Consider the following 25,129-nt stretch of genomic DNA (forward strand, 5'->3'; position numbering starts at 1 on the left):
CGAACATACATATATGTATATTCTGTTAATTGTTAAATACAGTATTCTATCCCAGAACCCCCACCGTACTAGTGAAAAATGCGTGTGGCAAAGTTGACATTTATTTTTAAACTTCTTTCTATATACAATAGAACGAATCAATCGAAGCTCCAACTTCTCACACAAACAAACTGCAAAAATTCATGGCGCGTGCCGGAATGTAGATTAATCTTCGTGAATGTTGAAAAGTTTCGCCACTTCGTTGAGATCGTCGTACTTGCGCTCATCCTTCAGCACTTGCCTAGCAGTCGCCATTCGATTGAATACGTTCCACAACACAATTCCGACTACCACATCATCCCTTAAATAAAAAACGACTCCTTTTCCATAATCCTGACTACTTTCTTCCTTCTTCTCCTCGTCTCCTTCCTTCTCTTGGCTTTTGTTCTTGTTCTCGCTTTGCTGCGCCTCAGTCTTCGACCTTATCCCTTCTCCCGTTTCCGTGACCACCGCCTTGGGGGTGTCCTTGTCCGACCCCTTGGCGAACACGCCTACCGTGGGCAAACTCGCGTCCACAACCCCGATAGCTTCGTACCCCACGTCGGGTCCGAGGTCCGACCAGAACATGCTCTGGTGCAAGTAGGGGTTTCTGCCGCCCGTCATGTTCTCCCCGGCTAGCCGGCCCGTGACTACCGCGTGGTCGTGGTGCTCCACTCGTCGCCGCCCCAACTTCGTGTCGTAGAAGCAGGCGCAATCGCCGGCTATGTATAGGTGGGACCTGGCCATCAGCTCGGTGTTGACGAGGAATCCACCCAGTTCGGGGTCCACTTCGAGGCCTGACTTTTCCGCTACGTCGGTGTTGGGTTCTACGCCCACGGCGACGATCGCGTGGTCCACGGAGATCATTTTGCCGTCGCTGAGGACGAGCAAAAGGCGGCCATCTTCGAATTTTACGCCTATGACTTCTGTGTTTTTTAAAACGTGGACGCCCTCCGCTTTCACTTTTTCAGTTGTCCAGTTACTGAGGTACTCGGGGAGGATTTTGCCCATGTTGCCGCTCTCGCGGAAGATTTGGTACACGTCCCGGTTTTTCTTTTTGCCTGAATATTAAAATTGTATCTACGTTTAAGATTGAGGGAGGTAATACCACTACCAACCTTTCCGCGCTAAAGCACAAGCCAGTTCGCTGCCCAAGAACCCGCCGCCTATGATCGCCACCGACTTAGACGCCTCAAAAGCTTCAAAGACGTCCTCAAAATCAAAAATGTTTCGGAAAAGCATCACTCTTTCGTCCACGTTGGGGTCAGATGAACAGGCGGCGTCAAAAACGTTTAGCATTTTTGGGTTGGCACCTATGAACAACAGTCAAGACTAATAATAATGGCAAAAATAATCAGAAACCTGTAGCGAGGAGACATTTGTCGTACTCGATAGCGTATCCATCGTCAAGGTATGCAATACGGTTGTAGACGTCAAGATGGGTGACTGTATAACCTCGAGCGACTGCGACGCCCCCATTCGGATTTTGAATCAACTGTGTACACTTGATGTAGAAGTCATCTGGTTCGTAAAACAGGCTGAAATGACGTCATCACACAAAGATAATGACAATAAAAATAATATTACTTTCGCTCGGAACCGTTCCATTGTTTAAAAATGAGCTTTTTTACTGCTTCTGCATCCTCGTTGTACCACATTTCTTTAGAAAGAGGGGGCCGCATGTAAGGGTGAAACGACTCATTAGTAATAACTAAAACCTAACCTAACTTTAGCTTCAATTTTTTTTATACAAACAAAATAATCACTTTTGCTTTGGGGTCCGCCGATTTGATGGCACGAAAGGCCGCGAATGACGCGGTGCCCCCTCCTATGAGAAGATATGGGACTTTATTTGGAATATCGGCTGATGTGGGTGGATCTTTAATGGGGACCCTCTTTGATTTTTTCTTCTTTTCAACTTCCTTCTTCTTTTCCACAACTTCCTCTACTTTATCGCCCTGGCCAGCCAAGAGTAACTGAAAAACTAAGTTAGAGGGAAAAATACAAACAATTAATATCAACAAACCGCGCCTAAAGTTGCTGCCGCTAGAAGAAGCCCTGCAATTATCGCATTCTTGTAGTTGTCCCACCAGCTGCCCCTATCGTGGGGGCACACCGGAGGGGGCTCTATCTTAGCCTGCGGGCATTCTTCCTCAAGCGTGGGTTTTGGGGGGCACTCATCCTCATTTATATGTGGTAGACGCTATAAAAACCTAAATCAGTGATTTGTTTACCTCTTAACAACAAATACCGATTGGGCACCAGGTTTAGGAGGGTGGCAAGGATGGATATCGACAGGTTTACAATCACGAAGGACAACTTTACGTTCTTTTTTGAGTTTTTTTTCATCACAGGTTTTCTCATCAATTTTTGGTACCTTTTTACTGGGGTCGTCTTTGTCTCTTGAATAGAATCGAACGACTCGGTGGAAATCTACACGCTGTACAGCTAAAAATTGCACGTTTGAGGGGTGTCAAAGTGGAGTGGACTTACCAAAACATGATGCCCTTTCAACTGGAGATTTCTGGATAAGTTTAAGGCTCACGTTTCTGAGTTTTAGCAAATGGTTTATTCGGAACATGATGGGGGTAAATTTTTGGTTTTTCAAAAGAGGACACCGTTATAAGGAAGATTTACACATTGCGGTTTTCATGTGCCAGAAATGACAAACCAATTGAGAATTTGTTCTGTCCTGTCATACGAGACTGTAACTAGGCGCTCTTTTCGAGTTTTATTGATAAAAATGGCTAAACGTAACACCGGCCGCAGATTTTGTTCACGTTGTGCACCTGAGAGAACATAACCTCAAACTTCTTTCGCATCAAACGGTGTAGATAAAACAATGAAAACCAGTCTAGTCGTACGAAAAAAGGATATTTTAATACTGTGTGGGTGAAAAAGGGCAACCAAAACTTTAATTATGAATGAAAATTGATAATTTAATTAACTGAATACACACACCGATTTTACTGGTTGCATAACTTTGGTAGTTCGTGACATTGAAACACAAAGCGGCACTAAATTTGCGCAAAGATTTCGCCATTATGGTTACAAAAATTAAAACAACACGGAAATTTGTACTTAAAAGACGTTTTTATTTTGTTTGTACAGAACTAATCACTCACGCGATTATTTATTAATTTTATAAAACCAGAAAATTTTGTGCCGTGTCCTACACATGGTGTACGGATTTAGCTGCGTCGGTTGTCAAAAGTCGATCGAGTTTTTGAATTTTGTGCGGTAAATGGATATTTATACCAAAGTTCGGGGTAAATCAAGATTGTAAGTGATTTTGGATACTGTTGCGCTTTGGTAAGTTTTAATACTTGTCCATTACACTGATCAACTCCGTATACAACAATTCCACCACATCGATGGCAAATAAGAAGTCAAAATGGTTAAAAAGCTCGAACGAGACCAAGTAATCATTTACCGCGTTCGGTAATTCGCTAAGAAGTTCCGCTACATCCTAAAATCCAGTTGTTTAGAGTTAGGGATTTTTGTTTTTTAACGTTACCTCGGGATTGACCACAGCGTCATTTTTTCCGTAATACAGAGCCACGGGGGATGAAATTTTCGAAATATCGTAGCTTGGCGGTGTTTCACTGCCATAAATCTCGAGATTTTTAGCTGCTCCATAGTCGTACTGGGAAAATCCGCCTAAAAATATGAATTATATCCCTCGTCTATTTTCATTAAGTGATGTTTCAAATCAAAATAAATGAGGTGTATACGTCCGTTTAAAAAATTGACATTACCGTTCTTCACTTCTTGTGCGGAATGGTAAAACTGCTTTAGACCAGTATTAGACGGTGTATTACTCAAAAGTACTGCGATTTTGTTCTAAAATTATCAAATTACTGTTGTTGAAACTTCCTGCTACAAGCGCTACTCACTAGATCAAACTCGGGTTCATCCTCACCTACTATAGTAAAAAGAATTTTTTCGCATACGCTGAAATATGCCGGCTGTGAGCAAAGCGAAACACCGATCTCCCGTATTTGATCAACCAGTGGTATTTCATAGAGGTGGTACTTGTCGGCTAGCGCTGCTATTCTGTCTATGTACTTAGCAACAATCACAAGAAGCTGATTTTTTTGATGCTCCATCCTAGAAACGGGTGCCAAAAGCGACGCCAACTTGATCTTGCTGTTATATTCAGGCCTAGTGGTTGCCAGTACCAAGAAATTCGTAGTACCATAGGAGTGCCCCACATAATGCAAACTATCATCGCCATTAACATCCAAAATATAGTCTATGGCAGCTGGTAGATCATAGTAACCCACCTCATGCCAGCTAAAATCAAAGAACTCTGCAGCATCCGTCACCACATCCAACGTCGTATGGTTTCTAGACCATGCCGTCCCTCGAGCATTCCCGATCCAGACGTCGTACCCTTTATCTGCCAAAATATAACCCAAGCTGCGCTCCGGACCCATGTTGACGAAATCCGCCGAAGAACAACTAGCACCGTGCATGAGAAGTACCGGTTTAGTACCGACTACTGGGTTGTCGATACCATGCGGAATTCTGTGGTACGTCAAAATGTACCCATCTTCGGTTACGATATTGTGGCTTTCGCACGGATAACCATGGCTTTCGATCATTTGAATCTAGACATGCACTGGAACGTTATAAATCGAAGATCTTAATGAAGGAACTTACTGTGTCCAAACCAACATCCGGATCGTCCAGAGGATTCACGGACGAAGAAAACCCATGATGGGTTAGAAGCAGAGTTCCAAAAACGGTGACGAGAAGAGTCATGTTTATATTTTGATGCGGAGAATGCGGTTCTGAGTGTTTTAAAGTTGAATCTTATCGATTATAAAATCAATTTTGATTGTTTGAGATTAATTTTGTTTGTTATATGAAAAAACAACTGATTGTGAAGCGGGTACGAATATATACCTAGTAACTGTGTTCTAGTTACTTTTGTTAAATAGGTGTACTTGAGGTGAAGTACTCACCTGAAAGCTTTTGAAATAGGCAATTTCGACTTGTCATTGTATTGTCATTAGAGCCAACGTTATAATTGCTGCTTCTTCAAGGACAAAGAAAATACTAAGAGGAATTGAACAATGGATTAAAACTACAGGCAGACTTTAAAAATCGCAAATTTTTTATAAAAATTAGAGTTAGAATATAATGTTAACTACTTAAAGTGTCTATAGATAATTGTTAGATTAAACTGATTTTTGCCGCCTCGTCGAAATAAAAATTATAATGCAATAATAGACTGACGTTATAGTATGTTTTTATTTCTGATTTTTAATCACTTGAAGTGTAATAAAAGTTATGTAAACAAATTACTTACCTACAGAATTTTTCTTCAATGGTTGTAGTAGTATTAGAAGAGAATGAGTGTTTATTGAATTGAGTGATCTCTTTAATTTTGTTTTGGAAATAAAACTAATCTGGAAATTGAAAATGAACACAATTTTTATTCCGCAAACGTGGGTTTTGTATAAATTACAGTTCCTGAATTGAACTTTGTAGCTATAATTATGTGCACCGTCTAATTACCATGATTACGTCCCAGCTTCTACAATTCATATTCAGATGGTTACTGCATTTGCTAAATTCTTATATGGAAATTTTATTGCGAGTTTTTTATTTTTATGACAGGGGGTTTAGTCACTCCAAAGAATCAGATTAAGATGTTTTTATTTTTTAATATTTTTGCATTATTTTTATCAATTCTCCGTCAATGGGATTAATAATCTCTTGAAGACATCTAATTTTAACGTGACCTACGTCAGCTGTGACCAGGTATGTGTGAACTACGTTTCGCAGACGTTTGATCAACGTGTTAATATCCTACAGAAAAAACGTAGTATATTTATACAAGCGTTGTACAAATTACCTTGTAGTTTACGACACGGTCATATTTGCTGTAGTATATAGCGACGGGAACTGAGATTTTCGACAAATCGTAACTCGGAGGAGTTTTTCTTCCATACATTTGTATATTCTTTTTAGGTCCGTAATCATATTCAGCAAATCTATCTAAAAAGTAGAACATTCAGTCAACTTTATAAATATATATGCAAATCGTAGTACTATTTCTGACTCCCTGTGCAAAGTGAAGGTACTGCTTAATAGCGGCACTGTTTGGAAAATCGGAAAAAATAATGGGAAGCTGATCCTAAAAAAACTGTTATAGATAAATACATCCTCTAGAGTAAATAAACAGAATTACTTTCTCAAGAGGTCCGTTTTGACCAGCTATATACATGAGTGTTGAGCACAGACTATAGGAACCAGGTTGTTTACAGTAAGAAGACAAAAATTTTCTTATTTCGAACGTAAAAGGAAGTTCATAGATTTTAAGAAACTGTAACAGCGTTTCCACGTCTTCTAAAAGTGGAACTGCGTTTTTCAAAAAGGGGATTTTGGTTTCAGACGTGACAACAGCTGGAGATAAAAGTGAAGCCAGGCGGATTTTTTTATTATATGAGGGCCTGGTAGATGCTAGAACCAAAAAGGCCGTACCCCCTTGGGAGTGCCCGATATAGTGTAGCTTTTTGGTTTTCGTTGTGGCTAAAATGTAGTCAATGGCAGCTGCCAAATCGTAGTACCCAATTTCGTGCCAGCTGAAATCGAAGAACCGCTTAGCGTCGGCACCCGGGTCGAGGGTCGTGTGGTTTCGGGACCACACGGTACCACGCGCATTACCCAACCACACGTCGTACCCCAAATCTGCCAAAATAAAGGCAAGGTTGCCTTTAGGGTTGCCGAAGACGAATTCGGCGGATGTGGATCCAATTCCGTGCATTAGTAGTGCGGCGGGTTTTTGGCGTGAGTTTTGGGTGTATTTCCCATGTGGTATTCTATGGTACATTAGAATGTAACCGTCTTCGGTTGTTATGAAGTGATTTTCGTAATTGTAACCTTGGTCCTCGATTGTTTCGACCTTTAAAATAATTGGTGATGAAAAAGGTACTCACTTTTGGAGATGGTGTACCGGATTGTAAAGTTGTCTTGATTCTGCCAATATAATTAGTCCAAAAGTACTAATTATCGTCACTGCGATTGTCACTAACATGCTTAGAACTGAGTAAGTTTTCTTAGAACTGTGTGTTAGAACTCAAGATTATTAACTAACGAAGGTGACAACATTGGAATTCAACTTTAGAAACCATTTTCTTTTGCGGTGGAATTATAATTTATTAGAGACATTGATATTTGAATGATCGTCTTTACAGTGAATAAGTCAGTACTGTTTAATCAATTACCTTACGAAAAACTGGATTTTAATGCGCCTAATCAAGTAACCTTCCACAAATCATGTGTGGAGCTTAATAACTCTCCCAATTTCTTGCACCATATTTATAATGATCGAGTTTCAAGTTCATATTAAGCAATATCAAATTTAACTGGAAAGTTCGTATTAAGTAATATCAAATCTATCTTGAAATGTGAAATTTACAAGTTAAGTTAGAATTTTTTTAATCATTTGTAAGTTTTAACATATGTTGTACCTTAAATTACCTTGAGTAGTCAAGTGACGTATTTATATTAATTACTTAAGAGTGAGGGGGTTACAGGGCACCATTTATATCATGTTTGTTTACTTCTTTATTAGTTGACTTTTATTCATGTAAAAAAATTATAACAAAAAAATTCTATTATTAAGGAAATAAGCGTGATAATAATAATAATAATAATAATAATAAGTATTTATTAACCCAGCAAACATTTAATGTTTAATATAGGGTATATATCAGGGTAATATATATATATCATATAAATTCCAATACAAAATAAAAATAAAAATAAAAATAAAAATAGAAACTTTCTCTAAAGTCTAGCTAATGTAACAAAGCTGTTCTAGCATTTTCTATAAATTCAGATATATTTACGAAAATATCAACAAACTGTTGCACGTTATTATACAATCTGACCATATTTACCAATGGAGAGTGCATATGTTGGTTAGTGGATGGTGTATTGAAAGTAAATGTAACTGAAGAGCGGGTACCATATTTAGGAACATTAAAATTAATTTGACTCAACAATTCAGTAGAATCAACAGTACTATGGATTAACTTATACAAGAATAGTACACTACAAAAATTTCGCCTAGAACACAATGTAGTTTCATTAAATTCTCTCAATAATATTTCATGTGGAAATTGTTTCTGTGGATAAGTACCATATTTGACAAAATACAATCTCTTAAGAAATCTTCTTTGAACCCGCTCTATGTCACTAATATGTACATTATAAAAAGGGGACCACACCACGCAACAATATTCTAACTTGCTTCTCACTAACGATGTGTACAACAATTTTAAACAATTTACATTTTTAAATTGAGACGTGTTACGTGTAATAAAACCTAACATTTTAATAGCTGAATTAACAACATAATTTACGTGAGGTACAAACGAGAGCGTGCAATCCATAACAACACCAAGATCCATTAACTGCATACATCTTTCAAGTTCAACATTATTAATATGGTACCTGTATCTAATACTTTCCGATTTTCTACTAAAAGTTATTATTTTGCACTTTTTGTTGTTTACTTTTAAATAATTATTGCTACACCAGAGTAGAAATACATCTAAATTATTTTGTAAATACTCACAATCATTTTTGTTTGTAATTATCTTCACAATTTTTAGGTCATCCGCATACAGAAAGAGCTTACACTTCAACACTTTGACGATATCATTAACAAACATTAGAAATAGCAAAGGCCCCAAGTTCGACCCTTGTGTCACACCTGAATAGACTTGATATAATTGCGATCTAGTGCCTACATATTCTACATACTGAAATCTGTGACGTATTAATGAACAGAATAACTTAATTATATTATCACATAATCCATATTGTTTTAGTTTGTTAATTAACATACAGTGATCTACTCGATCAAACGCCTTACTTAGATCGGTATATATAACATCCACCTGTTTTTTATTGTCAAGAGCATTCGAAACATACTGCACAAATTCACATAGGTTGGTCACCGTTGATCGACCTTTTACAAATCCATGCTGCTGCTGTGCTATCATCCCCGATACATGACTAATTATAACTTTAGCTATCACTCCCTCAAACAATTTAGCAAAGTTGTTCAGCAAATTTATGGGTCTATAATTGCTTACATCATTCTTAGATCCTGATTTGAAAACTGGACATACCCTCGAAAATTTCCACTTTTTGGGAAAATGCGCCGTATTTATTATTAAATTAAAAATATATAATAGAGGTCGTACGAAACAGGGTAAACAATCCCGCACCAGGAAGGATGGTATGTTATCCGGTCCCATAGTATGCGTATTTTTTAGTTTTCTTCCAACAGCGTAGATATCGTCGCAGGTGATATTGAAATTATGTAGCACATTTTGAGCATTACTAAATATATCACAGTTGGTTTTATCACAGTTAATTAGAACACAATTGGACGTTTTCATTTTACAAATATCACAGAAAGACCATTCATCACAATTTACATCACAGACACATTTGCTATCACGATGGTAAACATTCCGGAAATGTCTAGCAAATCCATTCACTATATCTTCAGCTGATGTTAAAGACTCATCTTCATATGTCATATTTCCTGGAATTCTACTAGCATTTCTTTTATTATCAATAAACTTCCATAAATTTTTAGGATCTGTTTGTATGGTGTCTTCTGCAACCTTTAAAAATTTCTGATATTCTTCACGTGTTTTTTTTCTAATAATTTTCCTAAGATTGGAGACTTTATCTTTGTATAGGGCAAATTTGAATTTCTTATATAATTTTAAATAACGTTGTTTTTCTCTAATACAAACAATAATATCTCTCGTAAACCATATTGGAAATTTGGAAGTTGTAATGGGACATTTGGGAACGTAATTATCAAAAAGTTGGTATATTTTATCATAGAACCAGTCCACAGCAATTTCTACATCTCGTATTTTTTCAAGATAACTCCAGTCCAGAGAACAAAAAGCGTTATATAACTCTTGAAAATTAGCCTTACGAAAATTGTATTTAGTACAGCTCTGATTTCCTAATAGTTTTACTTTGGATTCAGTTTCTAACAGAATTTCTATTAACAAGCTTGGATGATGGACATCTTCAGGGACAAGTGAGCTTTCCGCTGAAGATACTATGCAGGATACATTCTCTGACACTAACACAAGATCAAGCAGGCGACCATTATCATTTAGTATTTGATTTTTTTGACTCAAATTATTGAATGTGACAAAAGATTGAGCTACACTAAAGAGACTTGTATATGTTCGATTAAGGTAACAGCATTCATAAAATTCCGGGATGTTAAAATCTCCCACTAACACAGTCGACTCATCCAACTTACACGACTCCTCCAAATAATCAAAAATCTGATCATAAGTATCATTAGTACCATAAATATAACCATAATTATGTACAGACGGTGGAATGTACAATACAATAAAGGTGAGATTACAGTTGTTAATTCGGACTTTCACACCTAACAGTTCGACATTGGGTACAGGAGATACCAAATTGATTGTCCGAGCTACCCATTCAGCTTTAACTGCAACCAATACTCCACCCGCTCGTCCACAAGTTCTATCACATCGGAATATTTGAAAATTTTGAGGAAAAAGCTCGGACGATAATACTCCCTCACTGAGCCATGTCTCCGTTAATAAAATAATGTCTGCTTCAGTATTACAACAATTAATAAAAAATTCATTCACTTTGGTATTTAGGCCTCTTACATTTTGGTAGATTATATTGTACGTATTACCTTGCATTTGCTGGGATTGTTTTAGTTTTTTTCTTGGATAATTTTTGGTATGCCATTTGTGTATTTCATCTTTATATTCTGTTCACCAGCTTCTTTTCGAATCTTGAATTCCTTTCTGATGTTGTAAGCAATATTTCTTTGGCGCACTGTGAGATCTCTATTGACATACACATTATTACGTGGTCGATACATTTTAAGTACCCTAATTACATCTTCAGGTGCTTTCAGTCTTAACAATAAAGGTCTTATTTTACCAGCTACAGCTTTTCCTAAACGAACACATTTACATACAGATTCCTCTTTAATTATTTGAGTTCCAACTAAATTAAGAATTTTTGTGGTGTCGCTGATTTCACCCTCGCCTTCATTTAAATTATCTTCTGAAAGATTATAAATAATTAAATTGTTGGCTCTTTGCTGTCGTTCAAATATTTCATTTATAAGTTCTTCATCAATTAACTGCTTATCGGCAGCTACGACCGTGGTATTGACCGTGTTATTATCAGTACCACCCGCACGTTCTTCTGTTGCCTTTTTCAATTCTACAATTTGTTTTTTCAACTCATCGATTTCTTGCTGCAAGTTTGTAACTACATCCATAATGTTGCATTTATCACAAAAATAGCGGACTTTTCGATTTGGAGATCTCAGGCATTCTGCCTCTTCCGGAGAAACTCCTGCACAATTGGGGTGAAAACTTTGTTTACAGATGTCACATGTTAATCCATCTTTACAGTTTCTTTTACAACTGGGACACTTAGATGACATTATCACTATTTGTTGAAAACAATTAAACCACAACTATAAACCTTATGATCATTCAACCTTACAACCTTCAATATAAAATTAACGATCATAACTTAGTTCATTGCACTCACAGTTTCTATGTTGTATTATTGTTTATATTTCTGACGAATTTTTAAAGTAAATTTAGTAGCGGATCTTTCAAAGTACAATTTTTTAATTGATGATAATTCCCAACATTAATTTAATTTAATATTTAAAGTGGTTATAAAAAATATATTTGTTTTGATGCGTATCTTCAAATACTTAATAACGAATGTTATTTGTTTTTATCTTTTTTTTTTATACATACTCTATGAGATAAATGTAAATATTTTATCAGTTATCTTTCGGAAAAATCAACCGTTTAATTGACATTTATTAAGTAAAAATGGTTGAGAGGTGAGGTTAAGTTTGGTCACATGATCAGGATTTACGTGGAAGTCCTAGGATTTACGTTTCTCTGTTCTAAAAAACTGAATTAAGAGGTAAATGATCTTAATAGTATGTACATTTCCGATAATAATATGATCTATTTTGCGATAATAAAGAGTCCAGGTTGTATTATCCCAGTTGGTACCATTTGGTACTCTTTCAGTATTGGTTCCCGGACGTTACCATAATCACTTCCAGGAAAAAATATTTCTATAGATATGTTTTGACTGATTTATTAAACCAAATTTTACACACTTTTTTGTATTTGTGTTACTTAATACGCTTGCATCGTTTTAATTAATTCTACGTACAGCAGATCCACAACGTCTTTAGCAAAAATAAAGTCAAGGTGATCGAAGAGTTCGTATGGTATCTCGTAATCATTGACCACGTTGGAAACACTCTTGACGACAGTTTTTGCATCCTGAAATGACACATTCAAACTAAAACTATTATTTATTAGTGGATAGTACCTCAGCGTAAACCAAGTGATCATTTTTTCCGTAGTATGCAGCGACCGGTGCTGTGATCTTCGATAGGTCATACGCAGGTGGAGTTTCAGATCCATACAGTTCTAAGTTTTGTTCTGAACCGTAGTCATACCACAAGAAACCACCTGAAAACGATTTCATGATTTTGGATCCTCACTACTAGTATGACAGTACCGTTTTTGATTTGTTGACCATAGTGAATGAACTGCTTGCTACCCGCATTGGACGGAGCGTTACTAAGAATTAAAGCAAAGTCTTCCTAAAATTGTAAAATGAGACAATTTCTATGACAACACTTGACTTACTTGTTGCAATTGAGCACTATCCTCACCGTCAACCACCGCAAGGAAATTTACACAAAGTTGATAGTTTTCTGGTACAGTGCAAAGACCGAAAGCCAGTTGTTGTAATAGTTTGGGGTCAGGAAGTTCGAAAAACTTGTATTTCTTCATTAATTTTTCAATTTCGTTTATGTGGTTACCTAGAACTTTAAGCAATGAGCTCGACTGATGCTCCATGAAGCCCGCGGGTCCCATCAAAGACGCTAGTTTAATTTTATCGTTGTATTCTGGTTTGGTTGACCCCATAACCATGAAGGAAGTGCACCCTTGCGAATGCCCGACGTAGTACAACCCGTCATTCCCAGTCATTTCCAAAATATGGTCAATAGCAGCTGGTAGGTCGTAGTAGCCGATTTCGTGCTAGGTGAAGTCGTAGAATTTCTCAGCGTCGGCTAGTACTTCTGGATCGGTGTGGTTTCTGGACCACGCGTTTCCACGAGAATTACCCAACCATACGTCGTACCCAATATCGGAAAGAAGGTAGGCAAGACTACGATCAGGTCCCATGTTGACGTAGTCAGCCGATGATGACAATAAACCGTGCATTAGAAGTACTACGGGTTTTTGGCCAGAACCGTCATCGTTTTTGCCGTGTGGTATGCGTTGGTAGGTCAGGATGTAGCCGTCTTCTGTTGTAATGTAGTGATTTTCGCACGGGTAGCCATGGTTTTCGATCATTTCGACCTTTGGTGGGTAGTTAGATGGATATTGTCGTGCTGAATGGTACTTACCGTGTTTAGGCCTACATCTGATTGATCAGAAGTGATGCCTTGGAGGGATACCAGTAAGGAAAGGGTTGCCAATAGTACAGAAACCATGACGAAGCTTTGTTTCAGTCGAGGCTCCTTTGCTTTTTGTGATAATACTGTATTAAATGATTTTATCATAGTTTATATTTATATATTATGCTTTATAATAGGTTAGTGTTTATCTTATTGTAGTATAATTTTGGCACACTTTGACCTGTAGAGATATCGATCTTCAAAAGATTGTTGAAATGTCATAGCAGATGTTTTTTTAGCTACCACTTGACGAAATCACTCGATAATATAAGAGTTTACTGATATGTAGGAGATGTTCGAATAAAGTGTATTATTATTACAAGTACTAGTTCACTGTAGCATTTGGCATCTCCTGATATTATTCAATTTTATCAATATCTCTTCCAACTAGCAATAGTACCTTACAAGTTTCGTAGTACTGTAAATCTACACAGTTGGTCATCCCGCAGAACTTCATAGAGAAAAAGTACTGTACAGAAAAATTCTGTCGTAGTTAAATACTTACCATCCCAAGCAGCAGACTGTCGTCTAATTCACGTCAATTTTTGGTCATAACTCGTCGGCGACGTCATTCGCCCAAAAAATCACGTGAATTTGACGAGATTTTTATGACTTACTTCTGACGTCAATTAATGACGTCAAAAGGCCGTCCTTTCTTCGTCATTTTTTATAGATTATATGATCAATTAGACGTGGGTCGTCGTATTCTTTAAAAAGTGGCCTTCATAATGCTTAATTATATTTAGAGCAAAAAATACAACGGCTTTATTAGAAATACACCAAAGACTAGTTTTTTCATTCTAATAATTTCTAATGAAATAATTATTTCTGAAAACTTGTTTACTCTGAGAGTGTTATTTTGTAAGTACCTGCTTGGCAAATTATAAATAGAACATCTTGGGTTGAGCGAAAAGACCCAACGACACAAACAAAATCATAAAAATTCTTTGTCCATTGTCCCTAAAACGGGACAAGGTTTTGAAGAATTCCTTCGTCGAATTTTCATTTTATAAAGACGTTTATGAAGTGATGACGGTTACCAAAAAAATTCGAGAGTGATTAATATTCAGTTTTATTAAATTTATTCTTATCCGTATTTACTATTCAATACACATCAGATGTTTGGGGTGTGCATTCGAACTTTCCCTTTTTTCGGTATTTATGTTTATTGCATTTCACAGTGAAGCATTCCAATATTTCCAGTTGGTTCTCAACCACCGAAACTTTCTCGTGTATCCGTTACTCACTTCATTTTTAACGCAGTTGTGTGAAAATTTATGCCATTCAGTGTGAGTTGTACTTATTTATACTAGGTAAGTTAATATCTAATAAAGTAATCATTTTAATTTTTACGTGTTTCTGTTATTTTTGATAACTGTACGTAGATAATAAAAGCAGTTTTTTCAGATAAGCTGGAAAGACCACCATTAATCACTGAAGATACTCCCACTGATTATGAAGAACTTACGGTGAATGTTTTTGAAAATGAGGCGCTATAAAATATTGCAAAGGTATGTTACTGCAAATTTTTTATGAACTAATGCTAATGAACATAATTTTATTCTAGATTTGAAACAAATACAAAACACATGTGCGAAACTAAAGAAATGCTAAAGGAAACGAGTGAAAAAATCTCCAACATGGAAATGTCATCAAATCTGACAACTGAAAAAGAATTCAAAAATAGAAGTTATGCCGCCAAGACCACACCTAAACAAATTTTGACTAATTACAATATTATGTTTGCATATTAGAACAAGCAGATTTCTTTGTAAGTTAAAAAAACACAATGAATTCATATATACACACATAACATAATATTGGATATTATATCCAGGTAGATGCCTGTAACACTACGATACTTTTTGGTAACTTACTATTTACACATACACATTTCGGTTCATTGTAAACAGTACTGACAACGAGATTTTCCTGATAGGCTGTACGTTTTTGTCAATGTAACCATTTTACGATTATCCATTAGATTCAAGTAAATTTAGCATATTTAGCTGCTTCAAGCTGTAATCCCTTAAATTTAATAATAGCCAAATGCTTGCTATTGCCCATAGACGAAAAAGTGATTGCATTTCCATTAATCCATGCACTCTAACGGGTTTTTCTTTTCAGTGCAATAAATTGAGGCAAACTTAAAAAACTTAGGTTTTTGATATTATTGTTAAAACAGAATTAATTCTTAACGGTACTTTTTTGTGTGTTGGGGACAGTCAAGTCGTCGTGCATTAGATAGTTTTACATATACTGTGGTTTTACAGTGCATTTTCAATCAAGTAACTTCAACAATGCGATTCAATTGTCTTTCCCCTTTATTCTAGTTTTTTTTTTAATATTTTTTGTAAATAGATTTCTTTGTGTTTTTAAAACTGATTTTTCTTTAAATAGCATAGTTTATTGCAACGTTTATTTTTGATTATATATTGTACATTATCCTTTTTTTTACTTCCCGAGCGTAAGCAAAGGAAGTATTGTAATCGAGTCCATCGGCCGACTCTCTACTTTTACGTTTTCTCGATCTTTCATGACCCCTAGAAGACAAAGAAATAGGTCTGCCATTTCCTTCGGTCTGTCCGTCTGTCCGTCTGTCCGCCTGTCCATCTGTCCGTCTGTCCGTCTGTCCGTCTGTCCGTCTGTCTGCCGTCCCGGATTTTTAATAGACAGATAATCTCCGAAAGTACTGGACCGATTGTTGTGAAATTTTGTACTTATATTAGGAAATTCATGTAGATGGTAAAACGCTAACCAAAATTTGTCTAATCATCCCCACCACTAATGCGATGACGTCACTTCAAAATTGTACATAGTAAATGGGTTTTAAATTGTATAAAATAACATAGTCCTACACATGTAGTTTACAACTCCGAATTGACTTTTCATCCGAAATGTCCAGATTTTTGGAAAAAAAATCAAAATTATAAAACAACATTTTGAAATATAATTTTGAATCTGCTAACCCGAATCCTTTGAAATGTTGCAGATGTTTTAAGGCTATAAAGAGCATCATAAATCTTTAGTCAAAAAATATTTACTTATCCCCTCCAAAAACTTGATGACGTCAGCTCGAAAGTTTGCCGAATAAATCATATCTAAAATGTACAAAATATGATCAGTCTGTACTTGTGATCTATCACTCCATTCATATTTTTTGGATTTGCATATACAGGGTGACTCAAAAAAATTAATGAATGCGTAAATTTATTTTATTGATTTACTCAGGAACTACAAAACCGACTTCTTTTCCGACAGCGAGGGAAGTACTGTCTAAACTCTTTAGACCAATTTTTTTGTTTATGCTAATTATACTCGTAATTACCTGTATGTAGATTTGTTTGTGTTCTTAGGAGTGGTTAATCTTTAATTTGTTTAATTGACATATTTTTTATTTGTTTATTGAAGTTCATTGTTGGTTGTACATAATTGTATTAAATTTAATTTTTTTACACTAATTTGTTTTAACTTTAATTAATATATACTTTGTTTTGGGCTTTACCTGGTGATTATAACGAATTATAATATTTTATTTAAGGTAAACAATATAAAAATATAAAATTATTTCAGCGTTTTATTTATTGCACATTTTTTTCTAAAAATCAAAATATAAAAAACGTCTTAAAATGGACAATAAATGCCGTCTCTAGGACGTCAGTAAATCACGTCAATAGTTCGTTACAAAATGACGACTCTAAGACGTCAGTACATCACGTCAATAGTTCGTTAGAAAATGACGTCATCTGGACGAGACATTTGACTGTCATTGGTACGTCAATATCACGTGAAATCTTTGGCCACTATGACGTAAATGATGACCATTTATTCACGTGAAAAAGACGACATCATGTTGCCTGGGATAGTACCACTAGTAATGGAAAAGAGGTAAAAATTTGGCTGATAGTGTTTTTAAGATTAAAATCTTATCACATACTCGTGTTTTATATGAGCAATTAATTTAGATGTTGTGAGATAATAATAAGATAATAATAAATAATAAATATCACGTATCAGGACAAGTAAGGGTAAAATATCTGACGATTTCATGTAACTTTATTTAATATTTTGACAAAACATCTAGTAGTTCGTTGTATACCAGTTCAACAACATCATCAGCCATCGCAAAATCAATATGTGCAAACGAGTCATCTGGTACCATATAGTTAACAGGAACATTTGGAACCATGCTAGCCAGAAGATTTTCATCCTAAACAGATCAGTCAATTTATAAAATACCCAGAAAAAATGGTTACAATGTCGTACCTCGACGGTAATTAAACCGTCATTTTTTGCGTAATAAAACGCAACCGGTGTCGTAATTAGCGACAAATCATAATCAGGGGGATTTTCACTGCCATAAACTTCTAAATTTTTTTCAGTTCCATAATTCCATTGACGAAATCCTCCTAAAATGTATAGTTGGTAGTACCACGATTAATTAAACTATATCTTACCATCTCGAACCAGCTGCCCATAGTGTACGTACTGTTTCAAACCAGCACCGGAAGGACAATTTGTTACTATTACAGGTACATCCGCCTAAAATTCCCTTAAGCAATCTCCATAGGTACTACTTTTAAAACTCACCTCATCGACCCTCGATAATATCGAATCATGTATCATCGCACATAGTGGATCTGATTCCTCATCGGGATAGTTGGCACATAGAGTAGTCACCGTTTCTCTTAATGTCCCAAGCAAAGGAATCTCATATATCCTATACTTTTGCAGAAGACTCCAAACACGATCCACATACTTACAAATCCCTTGAATTAAAGTACTCGGGTAGTGTTTAATAATAGCTGCTGGCGCCATCAAGTTTGCAACTCTGATTTTGCTGTTGTATTCAGGTTTGGTGGATGCCAGAACTAGGAAAACCGTAGTGCCCTGTGAGTGCCCTACATAATACACACTATCATCTCCATTTACATCCAAAATGTAATCGATCGAATTGGCAACATCATAAATCGCTATTTCGTGCCACGTGTAATTGAAAAATTGTTCTGGGTTAAGATCTGGATCGATAGTTGTGTGCTTCCTTGAGAAAGCAGTACCACGTGTATTTGCGAGCCATACATCGTACCCAGCGTCTGCCAGAATAAAACCTAGGCCACGTTCAGGACCCAGCGACACGAATTCACCAGAGCAGACCCCGAAACCATGCATTAGCAAAATTGGAGGTCTTTTAGCGGCACCGTCGTCGTTGATTCCATGAGGTATTCTGAATAGTGTGATAATGTAGCCGTCATCTGTTGTTATTTCGTGAGTTTCTGAAGGGTAACCATGATTTGCGATCATTTCACCCTTTTGGAATGGGGGGAAATTAGACACGATTGACTTGTTGGGGTACTTACCGGATTAAGGCCTACGTCGGACTTGTCGCTGAGGACTTGGTGGATGTTCAGAAGACATAACGTGACGAGGATAGAAAAAAGCGCCATGATGAAGAAGAAGATTTTGATTTGTGTGATATCAGGATTGTGTTTATATTAAAGAGTTATCAAGCCTTCATCTCGAATGTAATCTATTACATTGTTCTGGTACTACTACTGATTTAATCTAACGCAAAGTCATACTTTGTATTCAAATTGTTTCATATCAACTAGTCTGTAAAAATTACGTCAAAAGTAGTACCTATATAGTATACAAATTATGCAATGGAATATCAAGAGAAAAAACTCTGATGAGTGAGATGGTCTACGTAGTTCAAGATTCATGTTAAGTAAAGATTAAGAGTAAACATTTTCGGTTGTAATTGTTTTTATTAAGATATGATATCATGTTTTTTATTAATATGTCATCATTACATTTATTAATTCTTTGTACACCAGTTCTACAACATCGTTGGCATAGAGAAAGTCCCCATGTTTGAAGAGGTCGTAAGATATTAGATAATCGTGTACAACATTTGGTACCATACTCATGAGTTTTTGTTCGTCCTAAAAATGTACGTGCTTTATGATTAAGTACCACATGATTGAATACACACCTCTACTGTTATTAACCCATCATTTATTGCATAGTAAAAAGCAACCGGTGCTGAAATTTTGGATAGATCGTAATCTGGTGGCGATTCAGAACCATACAATTCTAAATTTGCTTCGGTACCATAGTCGAAGTACCGAAAGCCCCCTAAAACAACACTATACAAAAAAAGTTAGAATAGTAAGATCACCTACCGTCTCTAACTTGTTGAGCAAAGTGTACATATTGTTTCATTCCAGTATTTGAAGGATTATTGGTGTAAATAACAGGCAAAAATTCCTACGGTACTATTAACAGCACTTTTGATTACAAAATCTAACATACTTACTTCTTCAACTCGAAACCCATCCCCGGAAAATTTCATGTTGTAAATATAGTCACAAATTTCATTAGAGCTAGGATCTGCGCAAGTCGTACTCACAAAATCTCTCATTTCTTTAACCAAAGGATACTCGTATATTTTGTACCTGTTTAACAAGAGCGCAACTCTGTCTATATACTTGCAGAGCTCTTGTATAAGTATATTCGGGTAATGTTTCACTATAGCAGCCCCCGCCATCAGCGACGCCAGTTTGATTTTTTGGTTATACTCCGGTCGAGTGGAGGCCAAAACGAAAAACGCTGTAGTACCTTGTGAGTGCCCCACGTAATGTAAACTGTCGTCCCCTTTCAACTCCAAGATGTAATCAATAGCTTTCGGTAGATCGTAGTACCCGGTTTCGTGCCACGAAAAATTATAAAACTCTTCTGTATCTACATCTGGGTCCAAAGTTGTATGGTTCCGCGAAAAAGCAGTACCTCTGGTATTTGCAAGCCATACGTCGTAGCCGGCGTCGGCTAGAATGTACGCCAAACTGCGGTCTGGACCCATCGCCACAAAATCAGCCGAAGAGGCTGTGACTCCGTGGACTAGAAGTGCGGCCGGTTTTTGGGTGGTACCGTCGTCGTTAATACCGTGTGGTATGCGATAGTAGGTGAGGATGTATCCATCGTCGGTTATGATTTGGTGGGTTTCGCCTACGTAACCATGGTTTTCGATCATTTGAATCTTACGAGGTAGAAGTAAGAATGGAAAATTGGTGTCTATAGAAGAGTACTTACCGGGCTTAGGCCTACATCGGATGGGTCGCTTAAGGCTGTTTGGAGATTAAACAAACCCAGAATAATAACAGCGAAGTGAAACATATTGAAAATACCGTTTCTAAAGGATGATGTACACATTTTTTAACACTTAATGTTAGTTATCTTTTTATCGACTAATCAGTACTAACGTCATTTTTCGTCCTTGTGATTTGAGATTTTAACAATTTATCTTAGGCAAGAGTACCAACGTCTTTGTTAAAAAAAAATCACCGTCAAGTGCATTGGGTAGTACTAACTACTAGTTATTTTTTGTTTCCACTTTTAGTTTAGTTTCTAGGAAAGTATCTAGGGTATCGCGAGAATAACGGTAAAAATATTTGACAGATTTTATTTAATACTGTGACATGATATCTAGTAGTTCATTGTATACCAGCTCAACAACATCATCAGCCATCGCAAAAGCACCATGTGAGAAGGAGTCATCTGGTACCATATAGTTGATAGCAACATTTGGAACCATGGCAGCTAGAGTATTTTCATCCTACAGGAATCAGTCAATTGATAAAATACGCTTAACAATTTGCTACAGTATTCGTACCTCGACAGTAATCAAACCGTCATTTTTTGCGTAATAAAAGGCAACCGGTGTCGTAATTAGTGACAAATCATAATCAGGGGGATTTTCAGTACCATAAACTTCTAAATTTTTTTCAGTTCCATAATTCCATTGACGAAATCCTCCTAAAATGTATAGTTGGTAGTACCACGACTAATTAAACTACACCTTACCATCTCGAACCAGCTGCCCATAGTGTACGTATTGTTTCAAACCGGCACCGGAAGGACAGTTTGATACGACTACAGGTACATCCGCCTAAAATTCTTCTAGAAAATCTCAATCGGTACTACTTAAAACTCACCTCATCGATCCTTGAAAGCATCGAATCATGTATGAACGCACATAGTGGATCGGATTCCTCATCCGGGTAGTTAACACAAAGAGTAGTCACCGTATCCCTTATCGTCCCAACCAAAGGAATCTCGTATATCCTATACTTTTGAAGAAGATCCCATACACGATCCACGTACTTACAAATTCCTTGAATGAAAGTATTGGGATAGTGTTTAATAATAGCTGCTGGTGCCATCAAGTTTGCAAGTTTGATCTTGTTGTTGTATTCAGGTATGGTTGATGCGAGAACAAGGAAAACGGTAGTACCCTGCGAGTGCCCCACGTAATACACACTCTCATCTCCGTTTACTTCTAAAATATAGTCGATCGAATTGGCTACATCATAAATCGCTATTTCGTGCCACGTGAAATTGAAAAACTGTTCTGGGTTAAGATCTGGATCGATACTTATGTGCTTTCTCGAGTGAGCAGTACCACGTGCATTTGCAAGCCATACGTCGTACCCTGCGTCTGCTAGAATATACCCTAAGCCACGCTCGGGACCTAGCGACACGAATTCGCCAGAACAGGCACTGAAACCATGCATTAGCAAAACTGGAGGTCTTTTGGCGGTACCATCGTCGTTGATTCCGTGAGGTATTCTATACAATGTTATAATGTAGCCATCGTCTGTTGTTATTTCGTGAGTTTCTGATGGGTAACCGTGATTTGCGACCATTTCACCCTTTTGGAATGGGGGGAAATTAAAGACGATTGACTTGGTGGAGTACTTACCGGATTGAGACCTATATCGGATTTGTCGCTGAGGACTTGGTGAATGCTCAGAAGACATAACGTTAGGAGGATAGAAAAAAGCGCCATGGTGGTGAAGTAGACTCTGATCTGTGTGGTACCAGAGTGGTGTTTATATTAAAAGTTATCACACTATGACCTAGAAAGTAATCTTTTACTGATTTAATCAGCAACTAATAAAGTTATAATTTGTATACAAAGTGCTTCATATCAACTGGTCGATAAAAAATACGTTAAAAGTACTACATAGTATTCAAATTCAAAGTTATACAATAATAATATTCTGCCTTAGCACCAAGGACAATATAACTGTAGGAGTAATATACATTTGTACGCATACTTTAATTTAAAGGTGTATTATTTTTTCGTACTTTTCGTGGAGTGTTCACACCAAAGTTAGCAAGATATACGAAACACAGTAAAAAAATATTTTTGTCAAAAAAATGTGGTACTATTATTATACAATATTATATTGTTATTGTTAACTGATAAGTAGATCGATCTACTTGTGGCAGATACAATCTTGAAGATCACCTTATGTACCAAAGTAGAGGTTAAAGGTAAACATTTTTATAATTATACGTTTTCTGAGATACGATATCATGTTTTCTGTTAGTACTTCTTCTATTACGGGATTACTTCGCACTTTAAATATGTCATTTTTGACACATTTTCATTAAACGTCAGGATTACAGACAAAAACACAAAGTTTGTCAACTAAACGTTTTATTTGCAGATTAACATACAAGGGGGTTATTATTTTTGAAAAATTTGCAAAAGTACCGGCTTTTGCGCTTCTTAGAATTTTTGTAGTACCCAGACGTCTTAGTCAGGCTTCTTTTTGAAAGCCGAAGAGCCTGTGAGTCTATGGGCTAAAAGTACTGATTATTTTGGGTAGTACCATTGTTGTTAATATCCTGAGGATGATCGACGATTGTGATCTTCTACATAACCATGGTTTGCGATCATTTGAATCTTACGAATTACAAGTAAAAATGTGAAGTTGGTGTCTATAAAAAGAATACATACCGGGACTATATTGGATGTGTCAGTTAAGGCTGTTTTTTAAAGGGAATGAAAGTCACAAGGTGGTACATAATAAAAAAAAAATTGAAAAGAACAATAAATAATTTTTTTTATACTTAATGCTGGCTATCTTTTATCGACTAATCAGTACCGACGTCATTTTTCAGAATTGTGATTTGAAATGAACTATTTTGTAGATTTATTTCTCTTATTTAATATTTAATTGTGAGTTAGAAATTTTTAACATTTCATCATAGAGAAGAGTAACAACGTCATTGGCAAAAAGAAAATCACCGTGCGTGAATCCAGGTCTAGGCACTAAATAGTCAAGTACAACATTGGGTAGTCGACTGATCATTATTTTTGAATCCTACAACATCCAAGTTACTTTTTGTTTACACTTTTACCTCATTTACCTCAACAGAGATTAATCCGTCGCTGTCTGCGTAGTAAAAAGCTACTGGTGCTGTAATTTTGCTAAAATCGTAAATCGGTGGTTCCTCGGAACCATATTTTTTCATATTCTTAGTAGGACCATAATCATATTGGGCAAATCTAGCTAAAATTGATCCCCTTAGATCATTAATTTCATACATTAAATTATACCGTTTTTAATTGATTGTCCATAATGCATCACCTGCTTGATCGCTGCATTCGAAGGAAAGTTGGTTGTAATTACACGAAGTACGTCCTAAAATATTTAAAATTTGGCTTTTTTTCGAACAGGGTGTGCGTTACCTTGTCTATGGCGTCTATTGCTATCATAGGCAACTGATTAAAAAGAAAATCACAAATTAAATGTAATTGCTGGTGAGTACACATCTGGGACCCTATGATTTGCACAACTTCGGTTAATGGTACTTCGTATATTTTCATCTGCTTCAGAATTTTCGCAAATTGGTCAATACGTTTGGACAGATTGATTAGCATTTGATTAGGACAGTTTTCCATAACTCCAGCTGGAGCCAATAAATGCGCAAGTTTAATTTTTTTGTTGTATTCTGGTCTGGTACTTCCTAGGACGAAAAATGATGTAGTACCTTGCGAGTGCCCCACGTACATCAGACTGTCTTCACGTGTTGTTTCTAGTATGTAGTCAATAGCACTCGGAAGGTCGTAGTACCCAATTTCGTGCCAACTAAAATCGAAAAATTTTTTCGAGTCGTTTTTTACGTCTAGAGTTGTATGATTTCTGGACCAAGCGTTCCCTCTAGCGTTACCAAGCCAGACGTCGTAACCATCATCTGCCAGAATGAACGCTAGGCTCTTGTTACCAGTGTTGACGAAGTCAGCAGACGACGAGAATAATCCATGTAATACTAGGATCGTGGGCTTTGTCGAGTTGGATGAAGTTAGAATCCGATAGTATGTCACAATGTAGCCATCTTCTGTTGTTATATAGTGGGTCTCACAGTCGTAACCGTGATTTTCGATCATTTCGACCTGTTGTTATTTTTAAGTACGTTTGGAATAAATATGGGGAAACTTACAGGAGTTAAACCAATATCTGACTTTATGCCATCCCTGTACGCACTGCATACCGGCAACAAAATTGTCAGGAGTGTCAAAACGGTGGGTTTAGGAACCATTTTAACTATAAGTATTTATTTCAAGGAACTGGTGTTTGGTTACTTGCAGCTAAATGGATTTGTTGTTTGCAAAAAACTTGATTTTAAACATACATGCACTAATATATACTGTGTTAACTCTATCCTAAGTGGATTCTTTTAGGTTCA

The 25,129-nt window shown here is 36.5% G+C and overlaps 5 protein-coding genes and 1 pseudogene across 6 annotated transcripts; all 6 read right to left on the reverse strand.

Moving 5' to 3' along the window:
* Positions 1–85: 85 nt before the first annotated feature.
* Positions 86–2,996, reverse strand: LOC135126804 (apoptosis-inducing factor 1, mitochondrial). 2 transcript variants are annotated; one of them, XM_064052966.1, is made up of 8 exons: positions 2,512–2,996; positions 2,396–2,466; positions 2,045–2,221; positions 1,785–1,994; positions 1,606–1,736; positions 1,381–1,556; positions 1,137–1,331; positions 86–1,079 (listed from the first exon to the last, which is right to left on the reverse strand). In XM_064052966.1, the coding sequence occupies exons 1-8, from the start codon at positions 2,597–2,599 to the stop codon at positions 205–207; spliced, it is 1,923 nt and encodes a 640-aa protein (XP_063909036.1). In that variant the 5' UTR covers positions 2,600–2,996; the 3' UTR covers positions 86–204. The 2 variants fall into 2 exon arrangements, with proteins under 2 accessions (XP_063909036.1, XP_063909029.1); XM_064052959.1 differs by having other exon boundaries at positions 2,270–2,466.
* Positions 2,997–3,092: 96 nt separating this feature from the next.
* On the reverse strand, positions 3,093–4,827 carry LOC135126820 (lipase 3-like). Its single transcript, XM_064052978.1, has 5 exons — positions 4,684–4,827; positions 3,915–4,631; positions 3,777–3,861; positions 3,536–3,678; positions 3,093–3,487 (listed from the first exon to the last, which is right to left on the reverse strand). Exons 1-5 carry the CDS (start codon positions 4,783–4,785, stop codon positions 3,338–3,340), a joined length of 1,197 nt encoding a protein of 398 aa, XP_063909048.1. The 5' UTR covers positions 4,786–4,827; the 3' UTR covers positions 3,093–3,337.
* A 7,367-nt stretch (positions 4,828–12,194) lies between these two features.
* Positions 12,195–13,665, reverse strand: LOC135126827 (lipase 3-like; annotated as a pseudogene).
* A 3,964-nt stretch (positions 13,666–17,629) lies between these two features.
* Positions 17,630–19,069, reverse strand: LOC135141908 (lipase 3-like). The gene is made up of 5 exons (XM_064073536.1): positions 18,949–19,069; positions 18,182–18,898; positions 18,049–18,133; positions 17,858–18,000; positions 17,630–17,801 (listed from the first exon to the last, which is right to left on the reverse strand). Exons 1-5 carry the CDS (start codon positions 19,033–19,035, stop codon positions 17,652–17,654), a joined length of 1,182 nt encoding a protein of 393 aa, XP_063929606.1. The 5' UTR covers positions 19,036–19,069; the 3' UTR covers positions 17,630–17,651.
* Positions 19,070–19,383: 314 nt separating this feature from the next.
* On the reverse strand, positions 19,384–20,764 carry LOC135122867 (lipase 3-like). Its single transcript, XM_064047377.1, has 5 exons — positions 20,681–20,764; positions 19,908–20,627; positions 19,774–19,858; positions 19,584–19,726; positions 19,384–19,533 (listed from the first exon to the last, which is right to left on the reverse strand). Exons 1-5 carry the CDS (start codon positions 20,762–20,764, stop codon positions 19,384–19,386), a joined length of 1,182 nt encoding a protein of 393 aa, XP_063903447.1.
* A 289-nt stretch (positions 20,765–21,053) lies between these two features.
* Positions 21,054–24,982, reverse strand: LOC135122944 (uncharacterized). Its single transcript, XM_064047478.1, has 10 exons — positions 24,884–24,982; positions 24,132–24,836; positions 24,000–24,084; positions 23,810–23,952; positions 23,688–23,763; positions 22,350–22,483; positions 21,583–22,299; positions 21,452–21,536; positions 21,261–21,403; positions 21,054–21,203 (listed from the first exon to the last, which is right to left on the reverse strand). Exons 1-10 carry the CDS (start codon positions 24,980–24,982, stop codon positions 21,054–21,056), a joined length of 2,337 nt encoding a protein of 778 aa, XP_063903548.1.
* Positions 24,983–25,129: the final 147 nt, after the last annotated feature.

This window comes from Zophobas morio, unplaced genomic scaffold (genome assembly GCF_036711695.1).
Source record: "Zophobas morio isolate AGI-343-1 ecotype UQ-CSIRO unplaced genomic scaffold, CSIRO_AGI_Zmor_V1 ptg000002l, whole genome shotgun sequence".
Classification (NCBI taxonomy): Eukaryota; Metazoa; Arthropoda; class Insecta; order Coleoptera; family Tenebrionidae; genus Zophobas; species Zophobas morio.